Below are 25,197 nucleotides of genomic sequence, written 5' to 3' on the forward strand. Positions count from 1 at the left end.
GGCTCAGATAGGACATTTTTGATTGATATCAACAAGTATTACTTTTGCAGCCCTCTGTGGATCTGTGTATCTATCTAGGTGTTTATCTGTCTGTATTTAATTTGGGGGCAGTTTTAGAGTTTGATTTGAGTCTCACTTGCAGTGCAGGTGTTCTTGAGCCAGTTGAGCCACACATCTAGCCCTTTTTGCTCTAGATTATTTTTCAAATAGGATCTCAGTTTTTGTTTAGAGCTAGCCTGAGACCAAAGTACTCCTGCATAAATGTAATGACAGGTGTAGCTCTCCATGCTCAGCTTGTTTTGTTGGGATGTATGTCTTGCTGACTTTTTTTACCGTGATGGCAGCCTCAGCCATGATCTTCCCAATCTCTGCCTCCTAATTAGCTAGGATTATAAGTGTGAGCCACTGGGATCTGGCTGATGTGGATTTTAATGGAATGAGGATTGCCTTTAGAGGAACAGTGCTTTGGAGAACCTGCAATAGTTAATCCTGATGGCTTTTCTTAGTTTGAAAGAGTGTTGAGAGTTGTTACTGAAATAAGTGAATTTTAGATGTTGAAGTCTTCTGGACCTAATCCTGAAGCTAGATACTGGAAGACTTACTTTGTTTTGTTTTTGAACTGGGTTTTTAATATTGCTCAGGCTGATTTCAGATTTTAAACTCAAGTGATCCTCCTGCTTCAGCTTTCTGAATAGTTAGGATCACAGGCTACACTGTCTCCGCCTCTCACTACATGATTTTAAAGCACAATTATAATGATTCAGTTTACATTTTCCAAAGATGATTCTTGTTGTACAATTGAAGTACAATGAAGAATGAATTAAAGAGCAACAGTGCTACAGAATGATTAAGAAACTGTTAATAATCCAGAAATGAAATAATGGCCTTTTCTGGTTACACTCGGGAGAGCTTAAAATAATCAGATTTGAAAACCATAAAAAGACTAGGACTAACAATTTAAGACTTGATTGTAGGTATGGGCAAGTCTGTTGATGACTCAGATTTCTGATTTAGAAAACTGGATGTTTTTACTTTTTGTTAAGGTAGGAAACAGACTTAGGGAAGAATAAATGGTTGAGTTTTATAATCTCAACATATAAATATTTATTAAAACTAAGTTATTTTCCCAAGGAAAGGTTACAGAGTTCAAAATCACAGCTGGAACTTTGGGGACTACTAGATAGATGTTAAGGATGGTCAGAAGAAAGAGTATGAGCAGAGCCAGAGAGTGTTTCAGAAGTTTATAAGATCCAGGGTCAAATGTGTATCTTTATACATTGAACTTAAGGAATTTAAAAATAATTAATGTGGAAAAAAATTGAGCCTGTGAGATTGTTCTGAGTGTAAGTGGTTATATGTAAATGTGATGATGGTAGTTCAGTGAGCTAGAGCATCTTGACAAATATTTCGATAATTTGAAATTATCATCGAATCTTTTAGGTTCCATTCATGAATATTCTCCAGCAAGAAATGAATTATCAGTGTATTCCAGCAGTCGAAAAAAATCTGGGAAAAAAACAAATCAGTCATCTAATACTGTGGGTAAAAAATGTGTTTCATCAAAAAAACAGAAGAATTCTACTCAGGGAACCTCAAAAGTACAAGAGTCTTTAAATATCAAATGTTCTGGCGGTATTACTGGCCATCATGAAATTTCTGATTCTTCTCAAGAAGAACCATTGGAAACTGACAACGCAGATTTGGCAAAGAAGAAAAACCTTGATTGTTCTGGGTAATTTATGTTACGTTATAGTTACTTTTGTCTATAATTTAATTATTTAAAACAGTATAAGATTTTTTTTCCCCAGTCCTGGGGCTGGAACTCAGGGCCTGAGCACTGTCCTTGGGCTTTTTCAAGGCTAGAGCTCTACCACTTGAGCCACAGCACTACTTCTGGCTTTTACTATTTATGTGGTACCAAGGAATTGAAACTGAATCTTCAGGCATGCTAGGCAAGCACTCTCCCACTAGGCCAAACTCCTGGCCCAAGAATTCTTTTTGTGACAGATCTATTATACTAATGCATGCTCTGCCATCTATTGAGTGACACTTAGGCAAAGTGTTGCTCTGAGCTTCTTTACGCAGTTTAAAATGGGGTGTAATTAGTAGCACACAGAATTGAGAGTGCTGCATTCTAAGAGTATTGCTTACCTATCTTCTTTTTTTCAAAAAATTATGAAAATGCATGATACAAAATTTATTCAGCATCGAAGCCGAGAGTTCAATCCCCAGGACTGGGGGAGAAAAAAAAACCCTAAAGAGTATTAATAGTTTGTTTTCTTTTAAAGTGAAATTCACATGATAATTAGGAACATATTCTTCAATACTGTAATTATTAAAATGGTACTAATTTTTGGTAGTACTAGTATTTATTTGAATTCAGGGCCAAGGCAGTTATTCCACCACTAGAGTTGTCTGTTCTTCGTTTTTTTTTTGCTGTAGTTTTTTTTTTTTTTTTTTTTTTTTTACATAAGGTCTCATGTTTTTTCCTGGAGCATGTAGAGCCTCAGACTATTATCTTCCTACCTACACTCTCCTATATACCTAGAATTGTAGGTGCATACTACATTTCCAAGATTGTTTGTTGAAATGAGGGTCTCATTAACTTTTTGCTTGGGCTGGTCTCCAAGCAGGATCCTGCCATTATGTAACTCCCAAACAGTTGGGATTACAGGCAGGAGACATTCTGCTTTTAGTATTTATAATGTACCAAGTATTTGCTAAATGCTAGATGCTTTTAATGAATTCTTATCAGTCTTACCATTTTATGTTTGTGTATTCTTGGTTTTTTTTTTTGCTATAGCATGCATTCAACAAATATTTTATACATGGTATGTTAGAGATAGATGGAAATAAATGATTAAATATAAAAAATGATTAAATGTTAAAAAATTTGTGAGCTGGGTGATGGTTGCTCATGCTTGTAATCCTGGCTATTGAGGAATCTGAGATCTTAAGAATTAATGGTTTGAAGCCAGCAAATTATTGTCTAACTGCCAAACACCAGATATGGAGCTGTGGCTCAAGTGGTTGTGCTAGTGTTGAGCAAAAAAGCTTAGAGACCACTGTTGGGCTCTGTTCAAGCCAAGGACAGGCACAGGTACGTGTGTTCATGCTCAGGCACACACACACACACACACACACGAGTGTGCACACACAAAACACAAAACACAAACCAGAGAGAGAGAGAGATGAGCGGTATCCCTCTGTGGATCCTATCGTCCTCTCAAGTGAATAGACTATGAGTATCAGTAAAAACAGTTTCAGTTATTTATGAATTTTCTGATGATTAAGTGTATCATAAGCTTTGTCTAGTAATGTCCTCCATACTCCCATCTCTTTTAGTCTAGCATTGCACTGTTTCTCTCAACAGAATGTGTCTGATTAGTCATTTTGTTGGTTTCCTAGAGTCTGGCTTTGTTTCTGAGCTGACTGAATTTTAGGACCTGAATATGGTGAATTGATATTAGTTCTAGCCAACATTGCATTGTGTTATGTGTAAACCACCTGCATATTGTTTGTGAAAGAGAGTTTATGCAGAATTATGAACTGTTTTAAACTTTTTATTTTCGTAGAACTACTGGATATTTCAAGGATCAAGATTCACAACATGTTCATCTAAAGTCTCCTACCAGTAAATATACATGCAATCCATCAGTAGTATCTAATTTGGATGCTGGAAATTCTAAAGTTTCTATTTTGGAAGGAAGGTATGCCTGTTTTCTAAAGATAATAGGATTTATTGGTTTTTATTAGTTATCCATTACTGTGCAAGAAATTACTGTCAAGCTTTGTGAAATTTCTTTATTGTTTATAGTTCTTGGGAGTCAGAAATCCAATAGAGGCTTAGTTAGCTACTTTCAGCTTAGGTATTTTTTTACAAGTAGCAATCAAGGTATCTTTTTTTTTTATTGTTGATGTTGTTGTTGTTTGCCAGTCCTGGGACTTGAACTCAGGGCCTGAGTGCCGTCCTTGGGTTTTTCAAGACTAGAGCTCTACCACTTAAGCCATAGCACCATTTCCAATTTTTTTCAATGTATGTGGTACTGAGGAATCGAACCTGAGTCCTTGTGCATGCTAGGCAAGCACTCTGCCACTATGCCAAACTCCCAGCCCCTATCTTTCTGTTTTATACTTACTTAAAGAGTTGATAAGCATAAGAATTCACTTATTTGGATCTCATGGCTGTTGGTTAAAGCTGTCACTTCTTTTTTTTTTTTTTAATTTTATTTTCAGGGTGAAGTATAGAGGGGTTACATTTATATTCATAAGGTAGCAAGTACATTATTTCTTGAACATTGTTACCCCTCCTCATGTTTTTCTTCTACTTTCCCTCCCTATACTCTCTCCCAAGTTGTAAAGTTCATTTTCAACATATTGTCTGTGACTATCACTGTTACATTGGTTTACCCTTTGTCCTTTGTCTTATCATCTTATTTTTCCCCTTCCCTTCCCTAGTTCAAATAAATAAATGTATATGTAATACATAATACACCAGGTACCAAAGTCAGATATAGTAACAATAGGGGATAAACCATAAGGGAGGGAAAAAAAAGAGTAAAGAAATAACTTTACATAGTACATTACAAACAACAATCATGAAAATAAACCTCTTGTTTCTATATCCTAGAGTTCATTTCCCTTCGTCTCATCCTATATGGTCATATGTACATAGCTTTTGAGCTATTGTAATCCTCTGCTAGGAAAATCTTAGATATATACTAATTATTACAAATGAGGGAAACCATAGAGCCTGTGTTTCTTTGGGTCTGGCTTACTTCATTTGATATGATATTTTCAGTCTTTCCATTTTATGAATGGGGTAATGTCATTCTTTCTGATTGCAGCATAGAATTCCATTTTGTATAAATATCACAGTATTGATCCATTCATCTACGGAGGGGCATCTGGGTTGATTTTATATCTTAGCTATGGTAAATAATGCTGCAGTGAACATGGTTATGCTGGTAGGTTTAATATGGCCTTGTTTCTGGACATTTGGGTAAATAAATGCCTAGGAGTGGGATTGCTGGGTAATAGGGGAGCTCTATATTTAGGCTCTGAGGAACCACCATACTCCTTTCCAGACTTGTTGAACAAATTTGCTCCCATTAACATGATAGATCCTTTCTGATCCATTCCCCCCTCTCCCTAACATCTGTTTCTTGATAATGACCATTCTAACTAGAGTGAGGTGGAATCTTAAAGTTGTTTTGATTTGCATTTCTTTTTTTCTTTTATCTTTTTTGTCCCTCATGGGGCTTGGGTGCTGTCCCTGAGCTCTGATTTACATTTCTTTGTGGCCAGAGATGTGGAGCATTTCTTCATGTGTCTATTGGCCATTCTTATTTCCTCTCTAGAGAAGTCTCTCTTTTAGTTGTTAGTCTAACCTTTTAATGGGGTGGTTGTTTCTTTGAGGAATTTTTTTTTTGCGGGGCGTGGGGCAGGTCTGGGGCTTGAATTCAGGGCCTGAACACTGCCCTTGGGCTTTCTCAAGGGTAGAGTTCTACCACTTGAGCCACAGCACCATTTCTGGTTTTTCCTATGTATGTGATACCGAGGAGTTTAACCCAGGTCTTTTTGCATGCTAGGTAAGCACTCTACCACTAGCCTACACTCTCAGCCATAGGATTTATTTTTGAGAGATTTTTTTTTGAGCTGCAGGCATATTTTTGAGATTAGGTCCTTATCTGTTGTATGGCTAGTGAAGATCTTTTCTGACTCTATGGGCTTTCTATTTAACTTCCTACCTTTGCCATACAGAAACTCTGTAATTTAACGCAGTCCCATTTTTACAACCTTTCTTTGATTTGTTGTGTTTCTGGGTCTTTATTAGGAAAGTTTTGACCTGTGCGGGAGACCGAGTGTATCTCCTATTCCTTATTGTAAAGTTTTCAGGGTATCATACTGCTTTTACCTCAAGGTCTTTCAAACATTTGGAATTAATCCTGGTACAGGGTGACATAGAAGGACCCAACTTTAGTTTTCTGCAGGTGCTTAACCAGTTCTGCTAACACCACTAGTTGAAGAGGCTGTCTTTCTTCCATCCTATGTTGTTTTTTTTTCATATATTTTTTATTGTAATTAATAGAAGGGTTACATGATATTTGCCAGATAGAAGGTGCATTAATTCATATATTTTGATACCCTTTCACATGTCTTGGTCCGCATTTCCCTCCCCCCCCCCACACCTCATCTTGATTTCCTGCCTTCTCTATCCAATTTCAAATAACCAAATACAAATATATCTGATATATCAGGTAACAAAATGAGATACTGTAACAATATGAGATAACCAAGGGACAGCAAAAGAGATGAGAGATAACATAGTACATTAAGGACAACAATCATTCATTATATGGCTTATATTTCTGTATCCTAGAGATCCTTTCATTTAGCATCATACTATGTGGCCTTATGTATCAAGGTTTTGCTCTATTGCAAATCTCTGCTAGGAGAGCCCAAGGTTTCTACTGATTATGACAAATGAGGGGAACCACTGAGCCTATGTTCCTTTGAGTCTGGCTTACTTCACTTATATGATTTTTTCTAAGTCTTTCCATTTCCTAACAAATGGGGCGATGTCATTCTTTCTGACAGCAGCATAGAATTCCATTGTGTACAAGTACCACATCTTGTTTATCCATTCATCAAGTGAGGGACATCTAGGTTGGTTCCATATCTTTGCTATAGTAAATAGTGCTGCAATGAACATTGGTGCTAGTGGATTTAGTATGCCCTTGTTTCAGGATGGTTGGGTAAATGCCAAGTAGTGGAATTGCTGGGTCATAGGGGAGCTCTATGTTTAGTCTTTTGAGGCACTGCCATACTGCTTTCCATAGTGGTTGAATGAGTTTGCACTCCCACCAACAGTGTAGTAGTGATCCCTCCTGGCCACATCCCCTCCAGCATCTGTTCTTACTCCTTTTCTTGATCCTGGCCATTCTAACTGGAGTGAGGTGGAATCTTAGAGTTGTTTTGATTTGCATTTCTTTTATGACCAGAAATGTTGAGCATTTCTTCATGTGTCTATAGGCCATTTACTCTCTTTAAGTCTTTGGCCCATCTTTTAATGGGATGGTTGTTTCTTAGGAGATTAGTTTTGGAGTGATTCAATTTTTTGAGCTGTTGATATATTTTAGGTATGAAGCCTTTGTACATTGTATGGTTAGTGAAAATCTTCTCCCACTCTGTAAGCTTCCTAATTAATTTACTAGCTATGTCCTTTGCCATACAAAAGCTAGTTAGTTCTTCTTGGTTCAGTGTGGGTATGTTAATATTGGCTAGGAATTCATCTTATTTCTTCTAGATTCCCAAATTTGTTGGCATAAAGGTTTGAGAAGTATTCCCTCATGATACTCTGGATCTTGGTAATTTCTGTCGTGATATTACCATTTTCATCTGTGATTTTGTTTATTTTGGTGTGCTCCCTTCTTTTTTTGTTAAGATTTGCTAAGGGTTTGTCTATTTTGTTAATTTTTTCAGAGAACCAACTCCTTGTTTTGTTGATTCATTCTTTAGTTTTTTTAGATTCCAATTCATTTAATTCTGGTTTGATTTTAATAATTTGCTTCCTTCTAGTGGGATTAGGTTTGGTTTGTTGCTCTTGTTCCAGGAGCTTAAGGTGACACACTAAATTGTTGGTTTGAGATTTTTCCAATTTGTTATTGTAGGCACTCAGAGTTATAAATTTTCCTCCGAGTACTGCTTTTGCTGTGTCCCAAAGGAGCTGGTATTTTGGTGCTCCTTTTTGTTAAATTTCATAAACTGTTGGATTTCTGTTCTGATCTCTTCGGTGACCCATTGGTGATTCAACAATGTGTTGTTCAGTCTCCATGAGTTACAGGGTTTTCGTTGGTGGAGATGGGAGTTCAGTTCCAATTTGATGCCCTTGTGGTCTCAGAGAGTTTAGGGAATAATTTCAGTGTTTCTGAATCTGTCCAATTTTGTTTTATGGCCTAAAATGTGGTCTATTTTGGAAAATGTTCCATGTGCTGCTGAGAAAAACGTATATTGTGTTGTTGCTGGGTGGAATGATCTGCAGATGTCTGTTAGACCTAGTTGGTCTATACAGTTGTTCAATTCTAAGTTTCTCTGTTGAGTTTTTGCCTTGTTGATCTGTCCAAAGGTGAGAGTGGTGTGTTAAAGTCACCAACAATCACTTTGTTTCGATCTATGTATGGTTTCAGTGAAAGTAAAGTTTGCTTGATTAGGTGTGTAGATATTTAGGATGGTTATGTCCTCCTGGAGGAAAGATCCCTTTATTAGTATGTAGTAACCTTCTTTGTCTTTTCTCACTAATTTTAGTTTCAAATCTATTTTATCTGATATGAGGATGGCAACTCCAGCCTGTTTATGGGGGACATTAGCTTGATAGAATTTTTTCCAACCTCTCATTTTCAAAAAATGTTTGTTTTTTGGGGTAAGATGTGACTCTTGAAGACAGCAGAACTACGGATCTTGCTTTTTAATCCAACTAGACAGTCTATGCCATTTAATTGGAGAGTTAAGTCCATTGATATTGAGAGTCAGGATTGAGAAATATTTATTAGTTCCTGCCATTTTTAAAAGCTTTCATTAGGGCCTGTGTCTTGATAATTTTTGTGGTACTTAGATGTTATGAGTTTTAGGTGCCATGTCTTTCTCCGTATTACATTTGTGTTGGTTTTCTATGTGTAGAACATCTTTGAGAATTTTCTGTAATTTTGGTTTTGTTGGTACATAATGTTGAAGCTTTTCCTTGGAATGGAATGTTTTTATTGTTCCCTCAGTTATGAATGAGAGCTTAGCTGGGTACAGTATTCTTGGTTGGTAGTTATTTAACTTCAGGGCATGACGTATGTCCTTCCAATCTCTTCTTGCTTGCATGGTCTCTGCTGAGAAATCTGGGGTTATTCTGATTGGTTTGCCTTTATAGGTGATTGTTCTCTTCTCCCTGGCTGCTTTTAGGATCCTATCTTTGGTCTCTATTGATCCAGTTCAGATTATAATGTGGTGGTGGGATGTCCTTTTCTGGTCAGGTCTGTTTGGGTTTCTAAAAGCTTCTTGTATCTGGATGGGCCTGCCCTTCTGGATATTTGGGAAGTTCTCCCATCCTATGCTTTTTTTTTCTTTTTGGCTCCCTTATCCATGATTAGGTGGCCATAAGTCTGTGGGTTGATTTCTAGGACTTCAGTTCTATTCCATTGGTCTTCAGGCCTGTTCTCCTGCCAGTACCAAACTGTTTTTAGTAGTGTAGCTTTGTAGTCGAGATTGAAGTTTGTTACTAATATTCCTCCAGCTCTGTTCTTTCCACTAAGGATTGTTTTTGCTATGTGGGCTCTTTTAGTATTCTGTATGAATTTATGGATTGCTTCCTCTATTTCCTTAAAGAATGACATTGGGATATTGATGGGCATTGCATTGAATTTGTTGACAGCCTTTGGCAGGACTGCCATTTTCACCATGTTTATCCTCCCAATTGAGGAGTGTGGGACTTCCAGCTGACTTCCACTAAGCAAATGATATGAGAGAAGAAAGCCTTGCTATAATGGGAATCAAAATGTCTTTTTTTTTTAACCAATAAAATATTAACGAAGAAGACTTAAACCAGTAGAAAACTGTTAGAATTACACCATGGTTGCCATCATTACATTTAAATCAACTTGTATTAATATACTACAAACTTCAACCGTGTTTCAGACGCGTACTGAATTTTTAAACTTATGGGATATGCATGACAGTATTGGACCTTAGTCTTGGCCTCTTTTTTTTCATATGTTTTTTATTGTAATTAAAAGAAGGGTTACATTATATTCACCAGATAGAAGGTGCATTACTTCACAAACATTGATAGGCTTTCTAATGTCTTGGTTCCCATAGACTTGGCCTCTTTCAACTTTTTTTTAGCTTTTTCTTCTCAAGTCTGTCACTCTAACATTTGAACCACACCTTGACTTCTGGCTTTTTTTCTGCTTAAATGGAGATAAGAAATCATCCAATTTTTCTTCCTACTCTGGCTTCCAACCATGATTTTCAGATCTCAGCATCCTGAGTAACTAGGATGAAAGTGTGAACTAGCAGTGTCTGGTTTATACTCCCTTTTACTGTATTCTGTTGTTTTTCAAGTCACTACAAGTCCAGGCTACATTCAGAAAGGAAGCTCCCACCTCTTGAAAGGAAAACAGGATCAAGCAATTTATTGATAAGATGTTATAACATTCCTTTGCCAGTTGAACAACTCAAAGTGACTTAGTTGTAATATATCTGACTTCACTTCATAAACCATTCACAAAAGGGAATGAAAGCTAATTTATAGCACATCTCTAGAGTTTTGAAGAATGACAGGGTTCTTTACTTTTTGAAAGTTTTGACTAGCATATCTTGGACTCTTTTTTTTTTTTTAACCCTCATGGGACATGAACTCAGGTGTCATTCCTGAGCCTTTTGTTTTGGATCATGGAGTGTTCTACTACTTGAACCAACTTTTTTTTTTTCTTTTGTAGTTTATTGGGGATAAGAGCCTCATGAAGTTTGCTGCACAGGTAGCTTTGAGCCATAATCCTCAGAGCTCACTCTCCTTAGTTGCTAGAATTATATTTGTGAGCTACCATTGCCTTAGATTCTAAGAGAAAAGAGACCTTGAAATAGAATAACTTGCACCATTTCCAGCAATTTCTGGGCTGTATTTTATAGTGCATTTTGAAAAAGTAAAGTCTGTGTTTTATTCAAATGAGGGTTTGCTGTTTTATTTTTCATTTTCTTATAATTAGATTTTTTATTGTATTTTATTGTCAGGATAATGTATAGAGGGGTTACAGTGGCATTCATCAGGCAATGGGTACATTACTTCTCAAACCTTGATACCCCTTCTCATGATACCCCCTTTCCCTCCCTTCATACATCCCAATCATCTTGTTTTCCCCTTCCCTTCGCTATTTTAAATAAACAAATAAATGTATACACAATATACCAGGTAACAAAGTCAGTTACAGTAACCACATGAGATTAACTATAGTTGGAGAAAAAGAGAAAAGAAGTAACTTCACATAGTACATTAAGAACAACAATCACAAAGATAATTTTATTTTTATTAAATGATTTTGACATTAGATTTCACTAAATTTATAACCAACCCATAAGTTAGTTTTATGTAACTGTTACTTATTATGTTTTACCGTCAATTACCATTTAAAAGATTTTTGTTTTATGTGGCATATATTTTTGGTAATCTATAATTCATTAGTAGTTACATGTGAACAAAATCTATGGTACCTTTAGGATAGAAATGATCATTAAGGTTACATTCTATGATTTGTTTATTTTAAGTGGACCATCTCAGTACAAGAATCCTTCAATGCCCGGAAAGAATAATTCTGCTATGGATGACAAAATTCAGGAAAGCTCAGGTAAATTACTGTTTATTTTTCTATTTCATTTTTGATGACATTGTGAGTATGTAGTTAGTTCTGTTATATTTTGTTTATTTACTTTTTCACTAATGGCAAATGTGTATTGACTACTTACTTGTGAGATACTTACTGTTTAGCAGGAGAGTTAAAGAAGATAGAAAATGATGGACAGTTCTTTAAATATAACATAATAAAATATTCATACTTAAGTATATACTCTTAATCTTTAAACATATTCAGCTGATACAAATATTAAAATATATATATACATATATATATTGCAGGATTAACTATCTATTGATGGATATCAGCTACCTTGAATAATATTCTTGGATTATAGTATATTTTTCTTTGTTGGTAATCATTTAGAAACTTTATGTTAAAGTTTTCTTTTTTTAAATTTTCTGGATACTTCACGCACATTGATTGATACCCCTTCTCATGTCTTTGTCCCTGTTTTCCTCCCAATATCCCCTCCCAATCATCTTGTTTTCCCCCTTCCCTTTCGTATTTCAAATAAACATATATACAATACCAGGTAACAAAGTCAGATACAGTAGCAATATGAGATTAACCAAATGGCAACAGAAGAAGAGAAATAACATAGTACGTCAAGAACAGCAATCACACAGAATAAAGCTCTTGTTTCCATATCCTAGAGATCCTTTCAGATAGTCTTATCCTATATGACCTTATGTACCTATGTTTTGAGCAATTGTAATCCTCTGCTAGGAGAGTCTTAGATGTACTAATGAGAGAAACCATTAAGCCTATGTTTCTTTGGGTCTGGCTTCACTTAATATGATTTTTTCCAAGTCTTTCCATTTTCTTACAAATGGAGTGATGTCATTCTTTCTGATGGCAGCATAGAATTCCATTGTGTATAAGCACCACATCTTGATCCAATCATCTACTGCAGGGCATCTGGGTAGGTTCCATGCAGCACATGTATCATTTTCTGAAATCGATTACATTTTATGACATAAAGCAAGCCTGTGCAGATTCAGAAACACTGTAATTATTTCCTGCATTCTCTCAGACCACAACGGCATAAAATTGGAACTGAGCACCAGTCTTCACCAAGGAAATCCCTGTAATTCATGGAGATTAAACAACACATTGTTGAATCACCAGCGGTTCATTGAGGAGATCAGAACAGAAATTCAATAGTTTCTGGAATTTAACAGAAAGGAGCATACCAAATACCAGCCCCTTTGGGACACAGCAAAGACAATACTCAGAAGAAAATTTATAGCTCTGAATGCCTACATTAACAAATTGGAAAAATCTCAAACCAACAATTTAATGGTGCACCTTAAGCTCTTGGAAAGAGAGCAATAAACCAACCCCAATCCCAGTTGAAGGAAGCAAATTATTAAAATTAAAGCAGGAAAAAAAACATAGAATCAATAAAACAGGGAGTTGGTTCTTTGAAAAAAATAACAAAATTGACGAGAAAAGAAGCAAGCACACCCAAATAAACAAAATCATGGATGAGAATGGATATATCATGACAGAAATTACCAAGATCCAGGATATCATAAGGGAATACTTTTCAAACCTTTATGCCAACAAATGTGAGAATCTTGAAGAGATGGATGAATTTCTACCCAATATTAACATACCCAAACTGAACCAAGAAGACCTAATCCTACTAAACAGACCTATTTCAAGCACTGAAATAGAAATGGCAATAAGAGACCTTCCATCCAAGAAAAGCCCAGGACCTGATGAATTCACAACTGAATTCTATAAGTCCTTCAAAGCAGAGCTCACACCAATACTTCTCAAGCTCTTCAATGAAATTGAAAGCAAAGGCTCTTTGCCAGTCTCATGCTATGGAGGCAGCATAACCCTCATCACAAAACCAGACAGAAATTCATCAAAGAAAGAGAACTATAGGCCTATTTCTTTGATGAATATTGATGCAAAACATCTTAACAAAATATTGACCAACCATCTTCATCCAACTCATCCAAAAAAGTATACACTATGATCAAACAGGATTCATCACAGGAATGCAAATCTGGTTTATTATATACAAGTCAATAAATATAATTCACATGAACAGGAGCAGGGACAAGAATCACATGATTTTCTTAATAGGTGCAGAAAAGGCATTTGACAAGATCCAACACCCCTTTATGCTAAAAGCTCTGGAGAAACTAGAAATCCATGGAACATTCCTCAGTGTAATAAAGGCTGTGTATGACAAACCTACAGCTAGCATTATGCTTAATGATGAAAAACTAATGCCATTTCCTCTAAAGTGAGACAGGATGCCCACTCTCCACTCCGTTTAATATATTATTAGAATTCTAGCCAGAGCAGTAAGGCAAGAATCCAGCATAAAGGGGATCCAAATAGGGAAAGAGGAGGTGAAACTTTCCCTCTTTGCAGATGACAGGATTCTGTATTTAAAGAACCCTATACTCTCTACTCCCAAGTTGCTTGAGTTGATTTGAAACTGGCAAAGTAGCAGGGTATAAAATTGGTGCTCAAAAATCATCTGCTTTCCTGTATGCCAGCAATGAGAGGAATGAGGCAGAAATCAGGAAAGCAACAACTTTTGCAATTGCCTCAAAGAAAATGAAGTATTTAGGCGTTAATTAAGAATATAATTGACCATTATGAAATCTTTTAAAAAACCTGTAAAAGCAGATTAAAGCAGAACTGAGGAAGTGGAAACATCCAGCTCCTATTTCTGCCATTCTTGAGTGCTATCTATTTTTTGGAGAAGTATGGGTGGGAATCACATAAGAAGTTGTAGGCCATCTAGAATCCCTGACTGGCTACTTGTTGCTACTTGCTGCTGTGCTTTCTCAGTGGACAGACATAGGAAATACACACACACACACACACACACACACACACACACACACACACACACACACACAAATAACGTGCATCCGTATCATTTCTGTTTAGAATGCGTGAATTCAAAGCAATACTTCCAACTCCATTCCAGCACAGACTTCTCCCCCGGTTTTTTTTTCATACGTTTTTATTGTAATTAATAGAAGGATTACATTATATTCACCAGATAGAAGGAGCATTACTTCACATACATTGATGCCCTTTCTCATGTCTTGGTCCCCATTTCCCTCCCCCCACCTTCGCCCCTCATCTTGTTTTCTTCCCTTCCCTATCCAACTTCAAATAATCAAATACGTGTATGTACAATATATCAGATAACAAGGTGAAATACTGTAACAATATGAGATAACCAAGGGACAGCAAAAGAGATGAGAGATAACATAGTACATTAAGGACAACAATCACTCGTTATATGGCTTTTGTTTCTATATCATCATTCTATATGGCCTTATGTATCTAGGGTTTTTTTTTTTATTGTAAATCTCTGCTAGGAGAGCCAAGGTTTCTATTGGTTATGACAAATGAGGGAAACCATTGAGCCTATGTTCCTTTGAGTCTGGCTTACTTCACTTAATGTGATTTTTTCTAAGTCTTTCGATTTCCTTATAAATGAGGCAATGCCATTCTTTCTGACTGCAGCATAGAATTCCATTGTGTATAAATACCACTGATCCAGAGCATCTTAAGGGAATTCTTTTCAACCTTTATACCAACAAATTTGAGAATCTAGAAGAAATGGATGAATTTCTAGCCATTGTTAACATACCCACAGTGAACCGAGAAGACCTAATCCAACTAAACAGACCTATTTCAAGCACTGAAATAGAAATGGCAATAAGAGACCTTCTTTTTTTCCATATATTTTTTTATTGTAATTAATAGAAGGGTTACATGCTATTTGCCAGATAGATGGTGCATTTATTCCCATACATTGATACCCTTTCACATGTCTTGGTCCCCTTTTCCCTCCCTCCAATAAGAGACCTTCTATCCAAGAAAAGCCCAGGGCGAGATGGATTCACAGCTGAATTCTATAAGGTCTTCAAAGCAGAGCTCACACCAATACTCCTCAAGCTCTTCAACGAAATTGAAAATGAAGGCTCTTTGCCAAACTCATTCTAAGAAGCCACTATAACCCTCTCCCCAAACCAGGCAGATTCATCAAAGAAAGAGAACTATAGACCCATTTCTTTGATGAATATTGATGCAAAATTCTCAACAAAATACTGGCCAACCATCTTTAGCAACTCATCAAAAAAATTATACAGTATGATCAAACAGGATTCATCACAGGGAGGCAAAGCTGGTTCAACATACGCAAATCAATTAGTGTAAGTTAACACATCAACAGGAGCAAGGAGAAGAATCACGATTGTCTAAATAGACGCAAAAGGGATTCAGAATCTCTTTTCTTCTACATGGAGTTTATATCTTTGGTTTCCTTGCAGCATGGCCATCTCTGGTGGTTAATCTTTGTACCATTGTTGTCTTCCCCAAAGTGAGATCTCCAGTGGAGTCTGCTAGCCTTAAGTCCTAGAATGTCATTTTTGCAAGTCACTAAGGATGGTAGATATTCCTTCGTTTGCCTTCTATTATCTTCTCTTGTCTTGCTCAAAATACTTTCTTGGCCAAGTCAACATGGAATTTCAATGAATGTGGACTTTAGGTCAATATGGAATATGAAGCCATTACTCATAACATTATTGTTTGCGGGGGTGGCAGGAGCAGTTCACCTAGCATGGGTTTGATTCCTCTGTACTACATACACAGAAAAAGCCAGAGGTGGCACTGTGCCTCAAGAGGCAGAGCTCTAGCCTTGAGTAAAATATATCTAAAGACATTGTGCCCGGGCCTTGATTTCAAGGCCCAGGACTGGCAAAGAAAAAAAAAGAAAACAAAACAAAAAACATTATCGTTTGTATTTTGCAGATGGTTCACCAGTAAAAAGATCTAAAATGGCGCGGGATAAGAAATTACATCACAAATTAAGTAAGTGTCTTGTGTATTATTTCCATTGAAGAATGGAATTATACTAAGTCTCAACTATGACTTTAAAAAAAAAATGCAGTGCTAAGGGTTGAACCCAGGGCTTTGTTCATGTTAGTCCAGTGCTTTATCATTGAGCTACATCCCAGATTGTTTTTTTTTTTTGGTAGGTGGGACAAGTCACAGGTCACCTTTAGAGAGGGGGATAATATGTCTACCATATAACGTTGATTTAGTTGGAAATTGGAAATTGTTAAGTATTTAAGAATTTTCATAGTACTAATTTTGAATCTATATTAAGAAAATGACTTGTCTTGAGGAGGAAAGTTAGGCAGACAAGGATTATGGTAAAAGTTGCTAAATAGGAAGAGTAAGGATCAGTTCCTTGGAGGAGAAGGAGAAGGGAGAGAAGGGAGGAAGGAACGTTGTGAAGGAAGGGCGGGAGGGAAGGATGGAGGGAAAGGAAAGCAGTTTATGAAAGTGTAGGTATGAACTAAAAGATTATGAAAGAATTAGGTAAACAAAAGGAAAATGTTAGAAAGTTTTAGGCAAATAAAAATTTAAAGTTAAAACTGATTTAGGTTAGGCTGGGCGCCACCACTGACTCATGCTGTAATTCTAGCTGCTCAGGAGGCTGAGATTCTAGGATCAAAGTTCAAAGCCAGGCCTAGCCACAGAAGTCCATGAGATTCTTATTTGTAGTTGTGAGTTAAGTGGGAGAGTGCTAGTCTTGAGCACAAAAACTCAGGGACAGCGCCTAGGCCCTAAGTCCAAGGATCACCATAAAACACACATACACAAAACTTGATTAAAGCTAATGAGAACATAGTGACAGTTATTATGAAGATAGAAAAACTAAAGTTGTATGTATACCAACGTAACAACTAAACATGAAGAAAAAAAAAAGCAAGAAGATGTTCACTAAAACAATATAATTTTAATGGAGATCTTTCAGAATTAGAAATTATTAGGAAACAAAACATAGAAGGACTTGGGGATTTGATAATATTAAAAAATTGAGTTTCATATATGAAAGTTTGCACTGCTTGGATGAGGATGAGTGCCCTCCACATTGTTAGTCCTGGGAATTAGCCAGGTTGTTTGTCTTGGCCCACTTGGAAGCCTCATTTTTCATTGGCTCTTCTTTCACTATCAGCAAAAACATATCTTAAAATTTTGTTTCTCTATTTTCTTTTTCTAGAAGCATTTATAATTTAAAAGATAATATTAATTACTGTACTGCTTAAGGATCCTCTTGAGTAAGTCTTTTCATATTTATCTAAAATCCTTTTTTCAGTATTACCTTCCTGTACACCAAATGTTCGAAGGACCAAGAGAATACGTTTGAAGCCTTTGGAATACTGGCGAGGGGAGCGAGTAGATTATCATGAGAGACTATCAGGTAAAATTGTAGCTAATAATGTAGCAGCCATTAGGTTGCTCATACCTGTGATCCTCAGGAGACTCAAATTTGAGAATCCGTTTGAAGGCAGCCCAGAAAATAAATCCTTGAGAAAATTTCTATTATTAAACCGTTAAAAGCTGAAATGGAAGTGTGGTTCAAGTGGTAAAGTGCAAGCTATGAGTGAAAAAGTTGAGAGCTCACAAAAAAAAATTAAAAAGTTCTATAACTCATGTACTAGGCAGTGTCCTACAGATTTTTATGCATTATCTTATTTAATCATTATTTTCCAAAAATAGGCTAGGAGTAGGATTCAGATCCAAATTTACTTGATTACTGCAGAGTTACTCATTTAAAAAAAAATCCTCTTAGATAGCTATTTGACTATGTGGTTTATCCTGTTTATTATTTTCTGACAAGATTTCTAATTGTCTCATGTGTGTGCTGCACTACCCCCCCTTTTGGTTTTTGCCAGTCTGGGGCTTGAACTCAGGTGCTAGGCACTGTCCTTGAGCTTTCTCAAGGCTAGAGCTCTACCACTTGAGCCACAGCACCACTTGTGGCTTTTTCTATGCATGTGGTACTAAAGAATGGAATCCAGTGCTTCATGCATGCTAGGCAAGCACTTAACACTAGGTTCTGCTCCCCATCCCAAGATTTCTAATTATATGAAATGAAAGGTTAGATTATAATATGACATTGTAGGTGGTAAAGTTGAAGTATATCCCAAATTATGTTTATCAACTAGTCTAATATTTATTTTTATTTAATAATTTTTTTATTGTGATGAATGAAAGGGCTACATTGTATTCACCAGATAGAAGGTGCATAACTTTACAAACATTGATACCCTTTCTAATGACATGGTCCCCATTTCCCTTCCCCCCTCCCCCCAGTCTCATATTTTTATACAAAATAATTCGGCTGGGAGTTTGGCCTAGTGGTAGAGTGCTTACCTAGCATGCACGAAGAGCCGGGTTCGATTCCTCGGTACCACATACATAGAAAAAAGCTGTGAGTGGTGGTGCTGAGGCTCAAGTGGTAGAGCACTAGACTTGAAAAAGTCCAAGGACAGTGCTCAGGCCCTGAGTTCAAGCCCCATGACTGGCAAGAAAAAAAAAATAGCAGTTAGGCAATTCAGTATAGTGTGATTATCTTAAAATTCCTTTGATGAGTAGGCTTCAGAGGACATATTGGTATGTATTACTACTAACTCATTATTAGCTTCTGTTTTTTTTTTGTTGTTTGTTTGTTTGGTTTAACCAGCTTGGCTGATATCTATTTGTCGGGGTTTTTAGCACTCTTTGCCTCCTGACCAGCAGGAAGGGCAAAGAGAACACGCCCCGACTAAGATGAGACCGACAGAGAAAGGATAGGGCCAGCTGGCCGCCTTCACCCAGCCCTCCCTTCTCCAGAGGGAAGACACAGACAAGCCAGGGAGAATGTCACAGCAGACTCGTTTAATGGGAAGATACCAGGGGCTAAAGTAAGAAGCAGGAATCTATTAACATAAAAGTAGGCAGGACAGAGGGAGGTAGGTGCGGTCAGAGAGGGTGGCGGGGCCAATCCATGGGTTGAGGTAGACTTATTTTACATCACAAACCATAGCCAAACCTCCCAACCAGGAGACAGGCAGGTTGAATCTCCAAAACCAGGAAGTGAGCACTGGGCCATGAGGTAGGCCTTTTACCTTTGATGTGAAGTGCCCCACATCTATTGATTTCAAGTAAGTAATAAATCATTCAGTCATATTTTATCAGTATTTCTAGGCTTTTAGAGTAGTAAATACACAGTGAAACTGGTTAGTATTATGTTATAAACTGAGCTATTTGGTAGAGAATCTATTAACACCAACTTTCATGGATACTTAGAAAGGAATTGCTAAAGAGTTTTGTTTCAAGTTTTTTACTTCCTCAGGTTGGAAATGTTTTACCTTCTTTGTTGTTGAATTTCAGGAGGATTTGTGATTGGTGGAATATTATCTCCGGACGCAGTGTCACCTAAAAGGAAAACGAAAGAGAGTGTGGGAAAAATCAGCAAAATAACTAATAGGAAAAGAATCTGTGTTGACAGCAATGAAAAAAGTATGAACTTATTCTTGAAAATTACTTCTACATTTTATTTTAAATAGCATAATACTTTGGTAAGAAACTGCAGAATTTGAGATTTTTGTTTAAGGATATGGCCCTAAAGAATGAAGCTAAGGATGTTGTTTTTAATGTACTATGTGAAGTTATTTTTTTTCTCTTTTTTCCCCCTTATGATTTATCTCATGCTGTTACTATATCTTACTTGGGTACCTGGTATATAGTATGTATTTTTGTTTGTAAAAGGGAAGGTAAGGGAAAAACAAGATGAGTTTTAGGGGATGGAGGAGGGAAAGTGAGAGAAAAAAATGGGAAGGGGTAACAATGTTCAAGAAGTAATGTACCAATTACCTGATGAATGTTAACTGTAACCCTTCTATATATCACCCAGACAATACAATTAAAAAAAAATTCAGATATAACTCACTATTAAGTGTCCAGCTGTTTTTGGTCAAGTTTTTAAAGTAAGGTAGTTTTGTTCTCAGAAAATCATTAATTACATGTTCTAAAACATTTTCTCATGAATAAATTATGCAGTCAAAATAGACATTTCTTTTTCCATACCCACACCATGATTTCAGTAAACATTTTAGAATATTTTTTCTAAAGTTTTTTTCTGGAATATGTTAACTTTCATTTATCTTTTTTGTGAAATAAGCATTTCAGTTAATAATTATAATAGCCTTATGGAAAATAGGAAGTTTAGGATTGTGGGTATTAAATTTGAATTTTTAACATCAAACATACTTTTTTATTAGAGAATTTATTAACACTGATTTTTTTTTTTTTTTTGCCAGTCCTGGGCTTGAGCTCAGGGCCTGAGCACTGTCCTTAGACTTTCTCAAGGCTAGAGCTTTATCACTTCCAGCTTTTTTCTATGTATGTGGTACCGAGGAATCGAACCTGGGTCTTCGTGCATGCTAGGCAAGCACTCTACCACTAGGCCATGCTCCCGGCCCCTTAACATTGATTTTTAGATTGTATTTCAAATGATGTATTTAACAAACAAGTATTCAAGAAGAGAATCTCTGGCACTTAGATTTTAGAACATAATTAAAATTAGGCAGAGGGTTTGTATGTCATAGATACATATTAATCTATGTAATAAAACAATATATGTATAGAGTCATAGATTTTTATGTCTGTGTAGTTGTGTTTATTTTCAATACCATGTCCATAGCATAGCATTGGGTATGCAAATATTGAGTCCTCGCTCTTGTACTGTTTGAATTTAATAGCCACATATTAAGAATACCATGTGCCTTTTGTTCCTTTGGTCTTGACTTGTCTCACTCAACATGATTCGCTCTAGATTCATCCACTTCCCTACAAATGCCATTATTTTATCTTGTCTGTTGGCTATGTAGAATTCCATTGTATATATGTATATGTATGGTATATATTTACATTTTCTGTATCCATTCATCTGCAGTAGGGCATCTGGATTGTTTCCATCGCCTGGTTATTGTGAATAGTGCAGAGATGAATATAGCTGAGCAGGTGTCCTTATCACATCTTGGGTTATGATGTTCAGGATAGATGCCCAGGAGTGGTATGGCGGGATGGTAGGGAAGGTCAATTTTCAGTTCTTTAAGAAGCCTCCATACTGCTTTCCAGAGTGGTTAAACTAGCTTAGAATCCCACAAGCAGTGCAATAGGGTTCTTTTTTCTCCACAACCCCACCAGCATCTGTCATTATTTGAGCTCAAAATCTTGGCCATTCTTGTTGGGGCAAGGTGGTATCTTAGGGTTGTTTTTATTTGCATTTCCTTTATGGCCATGGATGATGAGCATTTTCTCATATGCTTTTCGGCCATTTTAATCTTCTTCTGATAAGTCTCTCTTTAGTTCCTTTACCTATTTAGTGATTGTTTGTTGGGTTTGCGGGGGATTAGTTTCCTGAGTTCCCAGAAGATACTGGATATTAAGCATTTGTCAGATTTATTATTAGTAAATATCTTTTCCCAGTTTATTGGCTGTCTTTCTACTTTAGTGGCTATGATTTTATCTGTGCAGAACCTTTTTATTTTTGTGTAGTCCCATTTATTGATTCTCTCTCCAATCTGTTGTGTCCCTGGGATTCTGTTCAGGAATCTTCTGCCTGTGCCTATGAATTCCAGTGTGTTTCCAACTCTATAGTGTAGTAGTTTCAAGGTTTCCGTTCTGACATTGAGGTCTTTGATCCATTTTGAGTTAATGCTGTGCATGGCGAAAGGCTAGGATTAATTTTTAGTTTTCTGCATGTGGCTGCCCAGTTTTGCTAGCACCAATAATTGAGTAGGCTGTGTTTGTTCCACTGGCTGTGTTTGTTCCACTTATCAAATACAAGTTGACTATAGGTATGTGGTTTTATTTCTGGATCTTCTGTTCTGTTCCATTGATCTTTCTGATATATTTTTGTGCCAATACCATGCTGTTTTTGTTTTTCTGGCTTTATAGTAAAGTTTGAAGTCTGGTATTGTAATACCACCTGCATTGCTCTTTTTGCCTAGAATTGTTTTGGCTATTCTAGGTCTTTTCTTGTTCCATATTAACCTTTGGATTATATCTTCTGTTTCAGTAAAGAATGTCTTTGGGATTTTGATGGGGATTGCATTGAATTTGTATATTAATTTTGGTAGTATGGCCATTTTCACCATGTTGGTTCTCCCTAGCCATGAGCATGGGGTATCTTTCCATTTCCTGGTGTCCTCTTTAATTTCTTGTTAGGCTTTTATATTTTCATTAAATAATTCCTTTCCATTTTGGGTTAATGCCTAAGTATTTTATTGTTTTTTTTAAGAGCATTTTAATGTTTTATTTCCATGTAAGCCATTAAACTTGTGTGCCATTAAAAAATGAGCTAAAACAAAAGGTAAAATGAGAGTGATTCCTATGGAACAAAAATAAAGCTTGCTGTTGAAGAGCCAAAAGATGTATAATTTATGATCAAACAAAAACACATACAATGTCAACCCACTTTAAACAGATAGTGAATTTGAAGACATGTTAAACAGAGATTTAAAGGAAATTGTGAGGATATGGGAAATATTTGAAAATTACTGCTTTAAAACAATTAACTATGAGAAAAAGAAGTAATTTGATTTGTAGGAGGATAAGATTTGATTAATTTTCTTTTTGACAGATTTACCAAGGTCAATAGCTAGTTAAACAAAACAAAGCAATCACAAGACAAAATATGTCTTAACATACTTGCTTCAGATTCTTTAAAATACAGCTTGACAGAACCAGGGTGGATCAGAAACCAGAAAGTATTTTATTCTTTTGGGGGCCATTGCAAATGGGATCATTTTCTTGATTTGGCCTTCTGTTTGTGTATTGTTGGTGTACAAGAAGTCTACTGACTTTTGTTGGTTAATTTTGTATCCTACCACTTTGCTAAAGTGGTTTATTAATTCTAGGAGTTTGGTAGTAGAGCTTTTTGGGTCACTCAGGTAGAGGATCATGTCATCTGCAATTAGGGTTAGTTTAATTTCTTCCTTCCCTATGTGGATCCCTTTGATGTCCTTTTCTTGCCTTATTGCTCTGGCTAAGGGTTCCAGCACTGTATTGAAGAGAAGTGGAGAGAGTGGGCATCCCTGTCTAGTTCCTGATTTTAAGGTAAATGGTTCCAGTCTTTCTCCATTTAGTATAATACTGGCTGTAGGTTTTTCCATATATGGCTTTAATTATTTTAAGGAATGTACCTCTTATTACTATTTTTTTCTAGTCCTTTCAACGTGAATGTCTGTTGTATTTTGTCAAATGCCTTCTCTGCGTCCAGAGAAATTATCATATGATTCTTATCCTTAGCTCTGTTGATGTGATTGATTTGTGAATGTTAAACCAGCCTTGCATCTGTGGGATGAAGCTACTTGATCTTAGTGTATAATTTTTAAAATTTGTTTCTGGATTCTGTTGGCTAATATTTTATTGAGGAGTTTTGCGTCTGTGTTCATTAGAGAGATAGGTGTGTAGTTTTCTTTTTTCCTTGGGTCTTTCCCTGGTTTGGGGATGAGAGTAATATTAGCTTCATAAAATGAGTTTGGTATTGCTCCTTCTGCTTCTATTTCTTGGAAGAGTTTCAAAAGTAGAGGTGGTTACTTTATCTTTAAAAGTCTTGTAGAATCCCGCAGTGGAAACCATCTGGGTAACCTATATTTATTTAAGAAGTCATCCATTTCTACTAGATTTTCTTTTCTTTTTCTTTTTTTGAATATAGTCCCTGGTAGTACTTATTCATAATGGACTGAATTTCTTCGATGTCAGTTGTGATTGTTCCCCTGAGGTCTCTAATCTTGTTTATTTGAGTCTCCTCTCTCCTTTTTTTTAACTAATCTTGCCAGGAGTCTGTCAATTGACTCTTTCAAATAATCAACTTTTTGATTTATTAATTTTATGTATAGTGGATCTTATTTCAATCTCTGATATTTGCAATTTTATTTTTGTTATATCTGTCCTTTTAGTTGTTTTAGAATTAACTTTTTCTTGCCCCTCTAGGTGCTTCAATTTCTTCTTTAGGTTATTTACATGCTCTTCTGTCTTTCTAATATGGGCTCCTAGTACAATAAATTTGCCCCTTAGAACTGCCTTTGCCTGTGTCCCATAAGTTCCTTTGTGATGTGTCTTGATTGTTGTTACATTCAAGAAAATTTTGAATTTCTTCCTTGATTTGTTCTGTAACTCAGGAGTTATTCAGAAGTGTGTTGTTCAGCTTCCAAGTGTTTGAATATTTTTTGACTTTTACTGCATTGTTCAGAACTAGTCTTACTCTACTGTGATCAGATAGAATGACTGGGATTATATCAGTCCTCTTGTATCTGGTTAAGTTTTCTGTAAGAACGATTATATGATCTATTTTGGAGCAAGTTCCATGTGCTGCTGAGAAAAATGTATAAAGTTTTGCCGTTGGATGGAAGACTGTGTATATGTGTTTAGCCCAGCTGAGCTGTAGTGTCGTTTCAGTTGAGAGTGTCTTTGCTTAGCTTTTGTTAAATTGACCTGTCATTTGGTGAGAGTGGTGCATTGAACTCTTCTACTATGACTGTGTTTGAGTCTATCTTGTTCTGTAATTCTAAGAGAGTTTGTTTGATGAATTTGGGTGCTCCTGAGTTGGGGGAGTAAATGTTTATAACTGTAATATTGTGGGTATGGATTGTATCCTTTACTAATATTTAGTGGCCATCTTTATCTTTATGTACTGATTTTACTGAGAAGTTAATTTTGTCGGAGATTAAGATTGCTACTCCTGCTTTTTTGCGTGGTGCGTTGGAGTGGAAAATTCTTTTCCATTCTTTCACTTGGAGTTTGTTTATGTCTTTGGCAGTGAGGTGGGTCTCTTGGAGGCAACATATGGATGGGTCTTGTTTTGTTTCTTAATCCAGTCTGCTGCTCTGTGTCTTTTGATTGGATTGTTCTGCCCGTTCACATTTAGGGAAATTATGGAGAAGTGGTTAGTGTCCTTTGTCATTATTTA

The 25,197-nt window shown here is 36.3% G+C and overlaps 1 protein-coding gene across 1 annotated transcript in view; it reads left to right on the forward strand.

The window, feature by feature from the left end:
• The window catches only part of Cenpc (centromere protein C), a 68,133-nt gene that overhangs the window by 31,905 nt on the left and 11,031 nt on the right, over positions 1-25,197 (forward strand). Inside the window, exons 10-15 of the mRNA XM_090343155.1 lie at positions 1,441-1,732; positions 3,576-3,710; positions 11,308-11,387; positions 16,197-16,256; positions 17,551-17,655; positions 19,611-19,739. Coding sequence (XP_090199281.1) covers positions 1,441-1,732; positions 3,576-3,710; positions 11,308-11,387; positions 16,197-16,256; positions 17,551-17,655; positions 19,611-19,739 — 801 coding nt within the window. The remainder of the gene's footprint in view (positions 1-1,440; positions 1,733-3,575; positions 3,711-11,307; positions 11,388-16,196; positions 16,257-17,550; positions 17,656-19,610; positions 19,740-25,197) is intronic.

This window comes from Megascapheus bottae, chromosome 13 (genome assembly GCF_031878675.1).
Source record: "Megascapheus bottae isolate mThoBot1 chromosome 13, mThoBot2.hap1, whole genome shotgun sequence".
In the NCBI taxonomy this organism is placed as follows: Eukaryota; Metazoa; Chordata; class Mammalia; order Rodentia; family Geomyidae; genus Megascapheus; species Megascapheus bottae.